The sequence below is a fragment of the Somniosus microcephalus genome, chromosome 16 (assembly GCF_052327205.1).
Source record: "Somniosus microcephalus isolate GS21.2 chromosome 16, FLI_Smic_1.0, whole genome shotgun sequence".
In the NCBI taxonomy this organism is placed as follows: Eukaryota; Metazoa; Chordata; class Chondrichthyes; order Squaliformes; family Somniosidae; genus Somniosus; species Somniosus microcephalus.
The window spans coordinates 75,316,016-75,331,962 of NC_141002.1; the positions used below are offsets into that span (position 1 = coordinate 75,316,016).

Genomic DNA, 15,947 nt, shown 5'->3' on the forward strand with positions numbered 1-15,947 from the left:
TGGGAAGCTTATGTTTGTATTGGGTTCATGTGACCATAGCTGCTGATGTCAAAAATTGCTGTCAATTCACTCATATTTTTGAATTATAGAATAATTACATAATTGAAACCAGTAATTACAATCATTGAAGTATGCTATATTATGCATTGTATTTTTCAGACTGTTCTGTATAATTTGAGAAGCTTCCCTTTTATACAACATTTGTTTATAGCTAGGGTTATATTGCACTGATACTGCACCATTATTGTGTGTTCTTTTTGCTTTCTGTGTTATCAACTAAACACTTTTACATTTTATATACCATTTGAATTTTGCTGACCTCATCGACTAAGTTTCACCACTTCTTGGCTATTGTGCTAGATGGAGGTAATACTTTGATACAGTTTGGGCTTTTCTCCAACACTGCATAAAATACAGCCACTTACCAATTATATCTGGATTGCAGATTTTGGAAATCACATATGGAAACACTTTTTTTTCCTGATGAAACAGTTAGGATAAAACAGTCAAGAAATGTGGTTGGCAGAATTCCTGTTTCATGTGGAAAGCTAAAATCATGGTAAAAGATATGTCTGGCAGAATGCAGGTGGGAAACTTGTAGAGACTTCATGATTTCTGGGGGTTGGTTAGTTTATTATGGTTAACGAGCTGTCTATATAATGCGGCTTGGTGACATGGTTGGCAGGTTGTCTCTGGGAGCTGGGTATAGCTGATCTTGCTACTTAAGGTATTGGTGTGTATCTGCTATATCAATTGCAGTTTCACTGAAAAAGACACTGATTGATCAGGCCTAAGAAGTGCGTGATTACTGTGCACATCGTCGACAAAAAAAATCTACTTTGCTGCAATGATTAAAGGTTAGTGCTTTTTGTAATGGGAGGTAATGATACATTTTTTATGTTGCACTCAATTATACTTACATCTTCTAAATCAATTACACTGGTGGAGCCTTCTGTATGATTCTGACAATTATCTCAATATCTAATTACAGGAGAGTTCCTCCAAATTCTCATGTGTCATGTTTCTCATGTGCATAAAAAATTGTTCTTGTAAGTGTCGAGAGAATGTATTGTGTGGATGGATTTCAACCTATCTCCGAACAACAGCGTCCAGAAAGCAATACAATGTTACCCTTTCCCTATTCCTCTTATGTCAGTAGCCTATCATTTTATAAATAATTTATTGTATATTGGACACAAACCTGTACGGGGTCTTTAAAAGTTTCTTTGTGTCTCATCTCCAACCAGAAAATTATTTTGCATATTGTACATATTAATTTTATGCAAAGATTACTGCATGCTAATACAGTAGTATTTAATCTGAGATGTTATAACCTTTGTAACTTGAACATCATCATTGGACTAGATGGGCAGGATTTTCATTGGGCCGTGGAGGTGGGATTGGAGGCGTGTGGGGGGTTAAAATCTCGAAATTGGGGGGCATGAACCCATCCCGCCCCCAACCTGCCTCCATGCCAGTTTCAAAGGAGGCGGATACCCGACCTGTGCTGGGAGCTGCCTCCCCGAGGCGGAAAGAGGATTAGTGCCAATTAACTGCCTGTTAACAGGTGGTTAACAGGCAGCTTTTAGCCTAATCCCTATTTTTATTCCTGAAGTGTGGGATTCCCGACGGCTCCAAACCACGCCAAGTTAGCGAGGCGGACCGTCGGGCTGAAGGGCTTGGAGGGTTCGAGATGTCCGGTGTTCAGGTGAGTGATGGGTGCATGAGTGCAGAGGTAAGTGTGTTTGGTGTGTGTAAAGTGTTTAAAGAAGTTTAATTACCTTTACTTACCTTTACAGGTCTCGGGAGTCGCTCATCTCACTGGCACAGAAAGCAGAATGGCCGCGAGCTGTCAAAAGTTGCAGCATTCAGCTTTCTGTTCTGGAGAGATCTCTAAATCAGCCTGAGAGGAAGGAATTAACTTAGTGTACAGATTGTCAGTGTTTGACAGCTTCAAAGAGCTGTCAAACGCTGATATTTCATCTGTCAAAAGCTCTTGACAGATGAAATGTCAATCTGTGACATCACCTGTTGCCGGGTGGCCCTTAATTGGCCTGCTGAGCCCACTGGGTGGGCTCAACAAGGTCAATCAAGTGAAAATCGCGTGGGTTGGCTAGAACTCGATGGAGGCGGGACTACAACCCCAAAAGTTGTAGTCCCGCCTCCTACACGCCTCCAGTATCAAAATCCAGCCCGATGTCTTAATATTCAGATTATGATAATTGTGGAACTATGATTTGCTTGGTTAACTTGTACCATGTAGACACCTTAATAAATTGTACTATCTTCCAAAAAATTTAATTAATAAAGACAAAATAGGAATGAAAGTGAAATTTTAGTTTAATAAGCTGGGATTGGAACTGTTCCCATGTGAACTGATGGGAGTGTGCAATGCAAGGCAAATCATATAAAAGTAATAATGATGAAATGGAATAGCACTCAAACAAATAAAACTTACCCGAATGTGCTTTTCATGTATGGAGTTGATGAATGGAAAAGAAAAGCACACAGATGTTAAATGTGAACATGAACAACAATCAGCAAAATAGGGGTAAATTAATTGAGCCATAGAAACCAAATATTTACTGCAATTGAACATATAGAGAATTTGATATTGAATGTGAGTTAGCAACAGATTAATGAATCCAACAATTCACTATTCAGTTCCACTATGTTAAGTATGTAGACCTACAGGATTTTACAAGTACTGTTCAAATGCCCTGTCTAAGTAGAGAGCAGATTTATTTCTCCACTTGTTATCTAAAAAGGGAATTATCAATTTACAAGACATACTTGTTAACAAATTCAGGAGATATTATCTGTCATGACCTACAGTACTCGATTTTATACACACATACTTTATAGGGGCTCTTCATGGAAGTCAAAAAAGCAAATTAAAAAAAATCTGTAGCAGAGGTCTTAGAATATTAAACATCAGAGTAACATGGTTGATGTGAAACTGAAATAAATGTGTGACAGAGATATTTGGAACTATTTGATAAAACACAGAAATAGTCTTAAAAATATGTTTGAGATAATTCATGTACAAGTACAGTCTTCTTGTAAGAGCATGTTCAATTTGACAAAATAAATGACCAAAATGTTTTAGCTCAGCATAAATTGAGCTTCAGATATATGCTCTAACCTTTCTAGTGTCATGAATGAGTTTTCTAGTCTAGGTGCAGCCTGGCTTTGGGGGCTGCCAACAAACTTACCTGATGACCTTGTCTATTTTGACACATAAAACATTTAAAATATTGAATGACATGCAGCTGGGATCCGAACATGCCAATTTTTCCAGGGTTATACTTTTGATAGTTTAATAAAATGACTTTTGAAACTAGTTTTCAACCAATAAAAGTCCAGTTTAAAAAGCAAACTTGCTGAAAATGGATGGTGGGAGCCTGAAGAAAGCAGGTAAGTAAAATGTTTCAACCATACTACTTTGGGAAAATAAAGGTCTCTAAAAGGTAGGATGGTTAGGTTAGGTAGAAAAAAAAATAAACTTAAAAAAAATAAAAACAGAACTGAGAAAATTGGAAAGGTAAGAGTTGAGAAAAATTATACTTAAAGGCTGCAAAATTCATCTCCTTTGCACCTGCCCTTAGCGCCTCCACTCGCGGGGCGCTAATTAAAGGGAGGTGCAGCTGCGACCCATGCCACCATTTTATTTTTGGTCGGCCCTTCCTGGCAGCCCTTGGCATGGTCCATGGCTGCCATCGCGCAGCCTGACACCGTGTCTCAGTGCCGGGCTGCAGCCACCGCATCACGCTGTCCTGATAGGCTAGTGTGGGCTATTGGCGGCCCTGCAGAGCTCGCAGCGTCCCTCCCCTTTATCAGAAGGGGAGGGAAGCTGAAACGCGTCTGCACTACGCGGAGCGGGCACGTAGTGCTCCAGTGCTACGCACTTTGCGCCCCTGACACCGCCCCGAGAGGAAGTGGAGCACCCAAGATTGCGCTCTGCTTCCTCGCCGGGGCGGTAAGCCGAATTTAGCGGCCAGGGAGGTACTTCCGTGCCGGGCGCTAAATCGCCGGCGATATTTCGGTTACCGCCACCAAACGGAGTGTAACCGAATTTTGCCCCCAGATGGTTTTATTTTTGAACAAAATCGTGTTTTCCTTTATAGGGTTAATATTACTGTAACAAATCTACTTCCTACACTGGAGTAGCTTTATTACTGTAATATTAGTGTTCATTTTCAATGTTGTGGTGTGTCAGTTGGAAACCTGCAAAACAATTAGCAACCATCGGCTGCCTAACAATGAATATTTATTGCTTGTAGCTCAGTTGAACGCTCTAAATAAAAGACTCAGATAAGCTAGTTAATCATTCGTCCATGGGGTGTACTAATGCAGTGATGAGTGCTAAGGTCACTTTGTGCCTGTAGCTTAGCTTAGTACTCAATCCATTGCAGTTGCACTTTTTGTGCCAATAAGCCATCAATCTCAGAAAATGCAAAATTGTCTTAAGAAGTTACAATGCCAGACATTGATAGAAGCTCCATATATAGGGGGTAATTTTAACCTAACCCACCCGGCAGGAAATTGACAGGATAAGATTGACTTAAATGGATCGCACAAAGTCAAAATCTGCTCCAATGGTGGGTGCCCGAACCAATCCTGTCAGTTCACCACCAGGCGAGTTAGGTTCAAATTACACCAATATTGTTAATGAACTTAGAGGGGAGTGGATCCTCCAAAAACAGAAATATCTTTTTAGGAAGTTCCAAACCTGAAGAAAATTGGAATCTCTATGATTAATGTACCTGTGATTCCAGGAAGTTTTTGATAAAATCCTGGATAAAAAGCAAGTTTAAGTAAGTGGGTATTGTAGGTAGAAATTGGAAGTGGATATGGAACATGTTGAAGGAAAGGAAGCAGCAGAGATTAGTTAGGGAAGTTGGCTCTGAATGGAGTATCTCAGAGATCAATGTCAGTACCCTTACTGAATTCAGCAAAAACTATGAAAGTTGGTCAAATTTGCAGACGATACCAAATGAGGGTAGAAGCCTAGTCCGATTAAGCTATGAGACTACAGAACCTAGAGAAAATTTGCAAGTGGGTAAAACTATGACAAATGACATTCAATAGAGATGAGTGCAAGGTGTTAAATACTGGAAGAAAAATTTGGGAATACACGCAATGAAATATAAGTCTAAGGGGGGCGGGGAATTTTTAACCCCAAAAAACGGGTGGGTTGGGGTTGGGTGGGAAGTTAAAATGTTAAAAATCTGAATCCCGACCCCAACCTGCTTCCTACATGCTTACTTCCGGTTTTAACAGATGTGGACGGGGGGCAGGCAACAAATCCACTCCCAGGAGGTGGGTTTGCAATTTAAATATTATAATGAGGCTGAGTGTCTAATTTTGAAACTCCATTTTAAATTTAACTCTGGCTGGCTGGGTTTCCCAGGCCTCGGGAAACCTGTCAGCCAAAGGAAGGTGTGGACTGTTGGATCCAGGAGGTAAGTGCCTTTCCACTTATTTGTTGAATCCAGTATTGTTACCTCGCCAAACCCCCGCGACTGAACTCCCCCCTTCGACCCTTCTGATCTTCTCTGACTTCCCACAAGGCCTCCGACGTCCCCCATGAGGCCTCCAATCTCCGAACCCCCCTCCAGCCTTCCGAAACCCCCGGTATCTGATCCCCCCTCTGGCCTCCGATCCCCACCCCCCCAACTTCACCTCTGGCCTTCCAACTCCCAGCCACCAACCGCCCCCCTATGGCTTCCAATCCCCCCTCCGGCCTTCCGACCACCCCCGGCCTCCGATCCCCCCTCTGGCCTCCGATCTCCAGCCCCCAACTCACCTCCTCCAATCTTTCGACCCCTCCAAATTCCATCCTTCCGACCCCCTCTGACGACCTCCATCCTTCCGACTCCCTCTGACGACCTCCAGCCTTCCGACCACCTCCAACGATCTCCAACCTTCCGACCCCTTTCGACAATCCCCAGCCATCTGACTGACACCCCCCCACCCCCGATCCTGGCCTTCTGATACCTCCCGCCCCCCCCCAACGATCCCTCCCTCCCTCTTCTCTATGGCTTGTTGCCGCAGGCCAACCCACCCAACAGCTAGCCAGCCTTTCCATCTGGCTGGCAGTGGGCGGGAAACAGAGATGCAAAATGTTAATCCAGGCTCCGCCATTAAATTCGGCAGGGCCCAAGGGAAACACATTCTGCCGGGTTTCCCCATCACATTCCAGCCTCCCCATCCCCAAGTTAAAATTCAAGCCTTGCCTGTGGGGGAAATTGAAACAGATCTGAGAATAATAGTTGAAGCAACTCTTACCATGTCGTATTATTACAGAGTAGAGATCAACAAAGCAAATAGAATGCTGAGCAATATTGTTAGTTCAGTAGAGTGTAAGTCTAAGGGTATCATGTTGAAGCTGTATAGTGGTCTAGTCAGGCTGCATTCAGTTCTGGTCACCAAGGGACTAAGGAAAAATCCAAGCAGAGAAGGGCCACAACTGGGTTTCAGAAAACCTGAGCAAGAATTTTAACTGGGAACATGATTCATGCAGACAGGGCAAACACCAAATGAACTTGACATAGACACCGTGAGGCCAGGACTATTTTAACTCCTGGGCTGCATCTACTTGCCGCTGTCCATCTGAAAGGGGCGGAAAGCGACAGTTGGCCGGTGGGTGTGAGTGGAAGTTTGGACAGCAGGAGGCTACCGGCTGGCACCAAAGGAAGGCTCGCCAGCAAGAAGGTACTCCTGTTCCTTTTGACCCTACAAGTAAAGTAAAAAAACTTACTTTAAATGGCCTCTTCTGGTCCCAGATACAATACCTGCTGTCTTCACCTGGCGGGAAAGCCGCAGTGTCTTCCCCGCTCTGGCCAGAGTTCAAATTGCAGTCAAGAATCGATGATGTCATTGGACTGTGATCTGCGTATTTAAAGAAGGACCCCGCTAGCTTCAGTAGGATGCCTTTGCTGCCTGCTCAAAAGAGCAGGTTAAAATTAGGATTGGCATGAATCAGGCAGGAAACTGGCGGGAAAGTCACCCGGGAAATTTTACCTGCCCACCCACCTGGTTCCCGCCTGGAATTTTCAACCTTGAAAGGAGTCAAATCAGACAAGATCTTATAGATGTATATAAGAATCTAGGTGGGATAGAAAAGGTTAAACTGGAATACTATTTCAGGGTAAACCACTTACTGTACAACAAAGGGACACTGATACAAACTAGTAGATTTCAATTAGGAATTGTTAGGAAGCACTTCTTCACACAGAGTTATGACTATCTAGAATGGTCTTCCCGGTGGAGTAGTAGAGGCAAAATCTCTGGAATCATTCCTGGGCAGTTGTATCCTATGATGGGGGAAGCCATAGGTTCCCATGAGAGAATGAACTAAATGGATCAAATGAGGTCCCTTATCAGTAGTCTTCCTTCTGACTGTCAGCCTATCAGATTGAAAAAGTCTGCATCTGTATGAGATTTCATTTCTGTGCTATATTCATGGATGCATTAAACTGTTCATTTTAAACCGATTGGCCAAGAGTTTCCGCTTTGGGTGCAATCAGCGATCCAGGCGCAAATTGCTCTCAAAATTGCACTAGTTTTAAGAAGTGTTTTTTTTTGCTCATGTTTCTGCTCAAACTCATTTGCACATTGCTGAACATAAAATCGTCCATGAACCAGCGCAATTGGGCAGTGTCTTAGAACATAAACATTAAAAAAAAATTTAAGTGGTAATCTGATGCAGTTTTATTAATACAGCTGAAATGGGTTTATCACAAAAAATAAGCATTTTTAATCAGTGTCTACTCCACCACCTGTAAGTAACCCGATTTTAAATAACTGAAAATGACTTTAACAAACTATACAGAACCATTTACTAGTTACATTGCCTGGAATTTTCTGAGGAAAGAGCGGGTGTGTTGGAGGTGTGGGGGGAAGTGAAAGTTGCAAAAATGTGAACCCTGACCCCAACCCACCTCCAACCCACCTACTTTCACCTTTCACTCAGGCCGGACGGGCTGGGGGGGGGGGCGGGGGGGGTGGGGGGTGGCTGCTAACCCGCTGCCAAGAGGCAGGGTTGGCAATTTAATTATTATAATGAGGCCTGAAGCCTCTACTTTAATCTGCTTTGCAGGTTTTACTGCAGGCGGCCAGGGATCCCCAGGCTCGGGATTCCCGGTAGCTGCACTGAGCGGCCTCAGCCTTGGGGACCAATGGTTGTGGGCTGCGAGGAGCAGGAGTGCCTCCTCACAGCCCCCCAAGTTCCCACACCATCAGCCTGGCCTTCCCTGGGGTCGGGGATCTGAGCCCCCCCCCCACCCGGGATCAGACCCGCCCCGGGATCACGATTTAGCCCTGGGGGTCGGGGATCTGAACCCCCCCCACCCCCCGGGATCGCGATTCAGCCCTGGGGTCGGGGATCGGACCCGCCACCGGGGATCGCAACTCCCCTCTCACCCCAGGGACAGGGATCGGACCCCCCCCCAGGGGATTGGACACCCCCACCCCCACCATCCTGGGCGCAGCACTTACCTGTTGCTGCGGCCTCCTCCTCCGCGTTCCCCGCACAAATGGAAGCCAGCCTGTCAATCAGTCTGACTTCCAGGCGGAACCCACCCCTGACATCGCACGCACGCTGTGGAGTTAAAACCCCACAGTATGACGGGAAACCCGACCTTCCGGGTTTCCCACCGTCTCCTGGGTGCCCCCGCACCGTGCGGATGGGACCTGGGAAAATCTAGCCCATTGGTGTACAGTAGTCAATTTCTTAGTAAAAAAAAACTATTTCAAAGCTTTTAAAGCGTGCTAATTAGTGTCCTTGCATCTAAAAAAAATCTTAATTTTAAGAGCTTCTTCGAAGGCCCACAAACGAGTGCAATTAAGCAGAAACTTGCAATAGTGATTAATTTGATCTGGGGGCGTGGCCAGTTTTGTTGGCGTGGCCGACTTCTAGCATGATGTTTTTTAAACTTGCACAAAAAATCGCGGAAACTCGATTTGCGCTGGACATAAATTGCGCTTGAAATTCCTTGATCTTTTGCGCTGGTTTGACCAATTTCAAGTGAATTGCGCTAATAAACCAGCGCAAACTAGCGGAAAATCCTGCCTTGATTATGTTTATATGCTAATATTGCAAATAGCAATTTCTAGGCTGATGTTCGAGTTAATTCATTCTGGTTGAAGCACTAATGCATTTATATAAAAAAAGAACTATGTAATTTGTCACTAATTGGCAAGAAGTCTAATATAAAAGGATCTAGGAGCACAGAAACTTTGGTGTTTTGCAGCAGATTCAACATAATTCCCTAAATGCAGTAAAGTTTAACACAGAAAATGGACAAGAAAGATTTAAACTTTTATTGCCGGATGAAAAACTAGTGCTAGCGAATGGCCGCCCATGATACACACCGCCTGATTTTACTTTTCAGTGAACGCAATGGAAAAGAACATTTGGTGGGGTATATAACGGGCAGCCAATCCGCTATCGCCAGTTTTCCCCCTCTCTGTATGAATTAAAATCTACCCCGCTAAATATGTAAGTGAATTCTTAACAAGGCTGAATAATTAGTTTAAGCTGCACATAGAGACAAAATAATGCACCTGTCTCATCAATAAATTGTGCTAATAAACCCTAGCCATAATACAGCACCAGTGGTTGTCTACGGTCATAATGTGAACGCATTCTTTTTCTACCATGCTTCCCTTGCACTTTCTCTTTTATTTTCATATCTGCTGCATTTTTCTTTTGATTGGTTATTTATTTCTCATGCTTTTGTTGTACATGGACTTCCCCTGTATCTTTTCACGCCCCATTATTTGTAAATTCTTTTGTGCTTGCTATGTCTCACTAATGATCTTTTACATCACTTGCTGCTTTCTATTAAGTAGTTTGCACATCTTTTAACACATTACCTCCTTTTCTGTGATTGATATGTTTGTTGATTCTCTTCCTCCTCTTTTCCTCCATTTTCTATTACTCCAACCTTACTCTCTTAATCTTAAGTCTGATGAAGGGTACAAATCTGAAACGTCATAACCTGTCTTTTCTCTTTATAAATGCTGATTGACCTGCTGTGTATCTCTAGCGTTTTATGTTTTTATTTAAGATTTCAATATTTTGCAGTTTTTTTCTTTCCTGGTCAAAATAGATTTTCTTTTGCTTAACTTACTTTTTCTTCAATCTTCTATCTTTTTCTGCTTGTGTTCCTAATTTGCCGAGTCCAAGGGAATCTTGGATACCAATCTCTGCATCGAAAATACCTGTTGAAAGGAAGTGTGAGCTCAGGGTAAAAGCAACAGAATTACCAACATGTTTAGCCATATGAGTATATGTTATACTCCAGAAATAAAGAAGACATGTTAGTTTATTTTTATTTGTTTTGTGTTTGTTAGTATTAAGGCTACCGGCAACAGTTGATCATGTTTTCAAACTCTGTCTGCAATAACACTAAATTATTTATGAAGCACCATTTTGTCCATGTGTTCCACAGAGATATTGGATTCATGGTGATGTTATGTTGTAATTTTGTGTCTCTGAGGATCAATTGAGCTGTGAGTGACCAGTTGAGTATGAAAAGCTAGAGGCATGTGGAGTCCACAGGAATAACAACAGAAAATGCTGGAAAAACTCAGCAGGTCAGGCAACATCCGTGGAGAGAAATTTGAGTTGACGTTTCGGGTCGAACCCTTCTTCAAAACTGGAAAGAAAAGAAACTAGATCGAAGGCAGGGCTGCGATCGGACAAAAGAATAAAAGAAACAAAAGAAGTAAAAGAGATTAGAAGCTAGACGAGATGGTAATAGGCTGAGATTAGGTGTAAAGTGTACTGGCAGGGCAAGAGATAGCTGCCAGGTGTGAGAGAGAAACAAAAGGAAAGGGGGGGGGGAAAGGAGTGGAAAAATTACAAGAAAAAATGAAATAGGGGCCGAGGTTATGATCTGAAATTGTTGAACTCGATATTGAGTCCGGAAGGCTGCAGAGTGCCTAATCGGAAGATGAGGTGCTGTTCCTCAAGTTTGCGTTGAGCTTCCGTGGAACAATACAAGAGGCCAAGGACGGTGAGGTCCGAGTGGGAATGGAGCGGTGAATTAAAATGACAGGCGACCGGAAGCTCGGGGTCACCCTTACGGACTGAACGGAGGTGTTCCGCAAAGCGGTCACCCAATCTACGTTTGGTCTCCCCAATGTAGAAGAGACCGCATCGTGAGTAGCGAATACAGTATACTAGATTGCGAGAAGTGCAAGTAAATCGCTGTTTCACCTGGAAGGGGTGTTTGGGGCCCTGGACAGTGGGAAGGGGGGAGGTATAGGGGCAGGTGTTACATCTCCTCCGCTTGCACGGGAAGGTGCCAGGCGAAGGGGAAGGGCTGTTTGGGGTGATAGAGGAGTGGACTAGGGTGTCTCGGAGGGAGCGGTCCCTGCGGAATGCTGAAAGGGGAGGGGAGGGGAAGATACGTTTGGTGGTGGGATCACTTTGGAGGTAGCGGAAATGCCGGAGGATGATCCGTTGAATGTGGAGGCTGGTGGGGTGAAAGGTGAGGACAAGGGGAACCCTATCGTGGTTCCGGGAGGGAGGGGCAGGGGTGAGGGCAGAAGTGCGGGAGATAGAACTGACACGGTCGAGGGCAGTGTCAACCACGGTCGAGGGGAATCCTCGGTTGCGGAAAAAGGAAGACATGTCTGAAGCACTGGTGTGGAAGGTGGCATCGTCGGAGCAGATACGGCGGAGACGGAGAAACTGGGAGAATGGAATAGAGTCCTTACAGGAAGCGGGGTGGGAGGAAGTGTAGTCCAGGTAGCTGTGGGAGTCAGTGGGCTTGTAGTGAATATTGGTCGATAACCTATCCCCAGAGATGGATAACCTATCCCCCTGTCATTTTAATTCACCGCTCCATTCCCACTCGGACCTCACCGTCCTTGGCCTCTTGTATTGTTCCACGGAAGCTCAACGTAAACTCGAGGAACAGCACCTCATCTTCCGATTAGGCACTCTGCAGCCTTCCGGACTCAATATCGAGTTCAACAATTTCAGATCATAACCTCGGCCCCTATTTCATTTTTTCTTGTAATTTTTTCACTCCTTTCCCCCCCCCTTTCCTTTTGTTTCTCTCTCACACCTGGCAGCTATCTCTTGCCCTGCCAGTACACTTTACACCTAATCTCAGCCTATTACCATCTCGTCTAGCTTCTAATCTCTTTTACTTCTTTTGTTTCTTTTATTCTTTTGTCCGATCGCAGCCCTGCCTTCGATTTAGTTTCTTTTCTTTCCAGTTTTGAAGAAGGGTTCGACCCGAAACGTCAACTCAAATTTCTCTCCACGGATGTTGCCTGACCTGCTGAGTTTTTCCAGCATTTTCTGTTGTTATTTCGGATTTCCAACATCTGCAGTATTTTGCTATCGTACTGGAGTCCACAGGAGTTCAATCCAAGAGGGAGTTCTGCATTGAGGTGCAATTGAACAGAAGGGGTACACAGTGCTCGAGAATGGAACCCCTGACATATGACTTAACAGGAATTCCTGTGAATTACCTCTTCCCAAGATGTGGTAGATGAAGTAGTTGGAGTGTCTATGCCTGTAATCAGTTCATGCATATATGAAAAGCAACAATAATGGAAAATAGACCAGAGCTTGAACAAAATGTTTGTTTGGAACAGTGACATGAGCTGATGTGCATATCATTCAATGCCAGCAGAACTGTGCTAATCATTGATTCTCTTTTGTATCCTCAGAAATCAGCAAGCCAAATTGGGGCAAAATAGGCTGCTGAAAATACCAAGCCAGCTAACTTGCACTCTCAATTGCACACACTAACCCAGACACAGTCAATGGGGATAACTAAGATAATGCAGATAAGGACTGGGTGATAGCTTCTCCAGGGATTCAGGACTGAACGCAGTCTCCTAAGGGATAACTCCAAAGAGAGATTTGGAAAAGTCTGTAAACCCTGTTGGCAGGGTATCTATGAGAGGATCTGGATCTTCCCTGGTGCTGCATTATATGATAGATTTCCCATGCTGCCAGTTGCTCCTCTTCTTTCTCCAGCATATGTTAGAAATAATGGGATCCTATTTCACTGCCTTCACAGATTATATGCCAAATTATCCTGGATGACAATCCTCACCAGTAGAATGTGGATTTGAAGCTTTAAGTCTTCAGATGAAAAGGATAAAAAAAGGATAAAAGGATAAAAGGATTTTCGAGAAATAAACCGAAACAAAGTTATAGGGAAAAATCTTTCTACCACAAAGCTGTTGCAGCATCCCTTTCAGATGCCTCTAACTCCTCTGTAACCTGGTCCAAGTAGGAATTCCTACTTTGTACAGGTACTTCTTAGAAGAGCATAGTTAAGGATGGAAATGAAAGAATTTAGGATGGGTGACATCATCCATCCTAAACCCCTCATTCACATGCTTGCACTTTTTATTGGGAGGGTGCTTACTCTTCCTGCCCTCATATCCAGGTCAATTTGGGTTACACTTTACATGGAGCAGAAACTCAGGATATCCAGGTCCCATCCCAAATTTGCAAAAACTACATTCAGTCAGAGCCCAGGAATTTTGGGGACACTATGTAGAAGAGGCAAGGGGTATAAATGAGAAAACCAGGAAAAAGAATAAAGGTTAACATTCCAAAAAATTGCATTGAGTGCTACGTATGTGAATGCACAAATCATTCAAAACAGAACTGAGAATTAGGAGCATTGTAACTCTGGAGGTTTTTTTTTAATATTCATTCACGGGATGTGGGCGTCACAGGCAAGGCCAGCATTTAATGCCCATCCCTAATTGCCCTTAGAAAGTGGTGGTGAGCCATCTTCTTGAACCGCTGCAGTCTGTGTGGTGAAGGTACTTCCACAGTGCTGTTAGGTAGGGAGTTCCAGGATTTGAGGGTTATGATATGGTAACTTTAGTGGAAACATGGCTTAGGTGCAGACAGGACTGGGAATTTAGGCCTAGAAATTCAGTTGTTAGCGCCAGCCACTAGCGCCTTAGGAGGAGGAGAAGTGGGGCGCTAAGCGGCTAACACCCGGGCGCGGCGCGATCTGCGCCTCTCGCGAACTTCACTCAAGATTTAGCGGCGGCGCAAAACCGCAGCGCCCGCGCAGCTGCGCGCGCAGATCCTGATGTCATTTCATGGTGCAACGCCCTTGGTGCGCCCCGAACCGGAACTTCAGTGGCGCTACCCTTCTGTGCGCCTGGCGCCCCCAGCGACTGGTAGAGGGGAACGGTTCCCAGTCGCTGCGGGGCACGGGGGCGCTATTTAAAGGGGACTCCTCCTGCATTATAAGTGGCAGCCATTTTGTGGCAATCCTTCTTTGTGAGAGATGGATATTTGGAGAGAGACAAAGGGAGAGAGCTTTCTGGTTTGACTCAGCACTCGCACAGGTACTTCTGGCTTCAGGCCAGAGCTTTGCACTTGGATTTAACTTTCAGTGCCATAGCCTTGAGTCGCCACATATAATGGGGGTTGCAATGGGTGGAAACGTTGACTTACTGCATTGCATTCAAAGGGCTCAGAGACGCTGTGAGAGAGTGCCAGTCATGGCCAGACGGAGAAGGGCCAACAGACGTCGGCACAGGAGGCCTTACCCACCCAGGGTATATCGCCAGCAGTTCTCATATCTGAACATGTCTGAGGAGCAGTGTGTTCGGAGGCTGTGATTCAGAAGGGAGGTGGTCACTGAGATCTGTCACTTGCTTCGCAGAGATCTGCAGCCACAGCTGAGGAGCAGGACGTCTCTGTCGATGGCAGTGAAGGTGACAGTGGCTCTCAACTTCTATGTCACCGGCTCCTTCCAATCCGCTACTGGGGACATTGCCAACATCTCCCAGTTCGCGGTACATTGCTGCATCTGCCAGGTGACCAATGCCCTTTTCAGAAGGAGACGTCAGTACATCTCCTTCCCCATGACCCTGGAAAAGCAGCAAGAGCGTGCAATGGGATTTGGAAGAATAGCGGGCTTCCCCATGGTCCAGGACGCCAAGTGGCTTTGCGGGCACCTCTACAGAATGCCGAGGATTACCGCAACCGGAAGGGCTACCATTCGCTCAACGTCCAGTTGGTGTATGACAACAGGCAGCTCATACTAGCTGTCAATGCCCGCTTTCCAGGCAGCAGCCACGATGCCTTCATCCTGCGAAAGACTTCTGTGGCAGACATTTTCGAAGCCCAGGCTCACCCACGAGGATGGCTTCTCGGGGACAAAGGCTATCCTTTGTGCACCTGGCTGATGACCCCGCTCCGTGCGCCCAGCACCCCTGCTGAAGAGTAATACAATGACAGCCATCAAGCTACCAGGAACACCATTGAGCACACAATCGGCGTGCTCAAGCAACGGTTCCGCTGTCTGGATCGTTCCGGAGGAGCCCTACAGTACTCGCCTGAGCGAGTCTCCCATTTCGTTGTAGTGTGTTGCATGCTGCACAACCTGGCTATCCTCAGGACTCAGCCACTGCCAGCAGACATTGGAGGACCACCAGAGGAGGAGGAGGAGGAGGAGGAGGAGGAGGAGCACCAAGACGGGAGGGAGGCACAAAGTGCAAGGGCCGTCCGTCAGCGGCTTATTGCAACTCGGTTCTAGGCCCCCTCTCAGGGAATGGCTTGTGCCAATGAAAGAAGATGAATGGAGCCGCTCCGCAAGCCCTCAGCCGGTCAAGGCAACAAATAGTTCAAAATGCAAACATGGACAATGTGATTAAAGAAATTTTTTTACTGTGCAAACTCTGTGCCCTTCCCGCATGACAAACTAATTCAGATAAAACCCCCAAAAAGAGTCAGAGACATAACTAGCTCTCACAACCTTCAGAAAATAAAAAAAACAGTTAAACAAAAATGTCCATGATCCTCGGCCTTCATATAAAAAACAAACACAACAGTCTTGGCCTTCATAAAAAACAAACACAACAGTCTTGGCCTTCATAAAAAAGCAAACACAACAGTCTCAGCGTTCATAAAAAAAAAACCTTCTCGGCCTTCA

The 15,947-nt window shown here is 45.0% G+C and overlaps 1 protein-coding gene across 1 annotated transcript in view; it reads right to left on the bottom strand.

The window, feature by feature from the left end:
* Nucleotides 1–15,947, bottom strand: part of ppfia2 (PTPRF interacting protein alpha 2) — a 368,545-nt gene that overhangs the window by 154,506 nt on the left and 198,092 nt on the right. Inside the window, exon 18 of the mRNA XM_086009289.1 lies at nt 10,140–10,230. Within this exon, the coding sequence (XP_085865415.1) occupies nt 10,140–10,230 (91 nt within the window). The remainder of the gene's footprint in view (nt 1–10,139; nt 10,231–15,947) is intronic.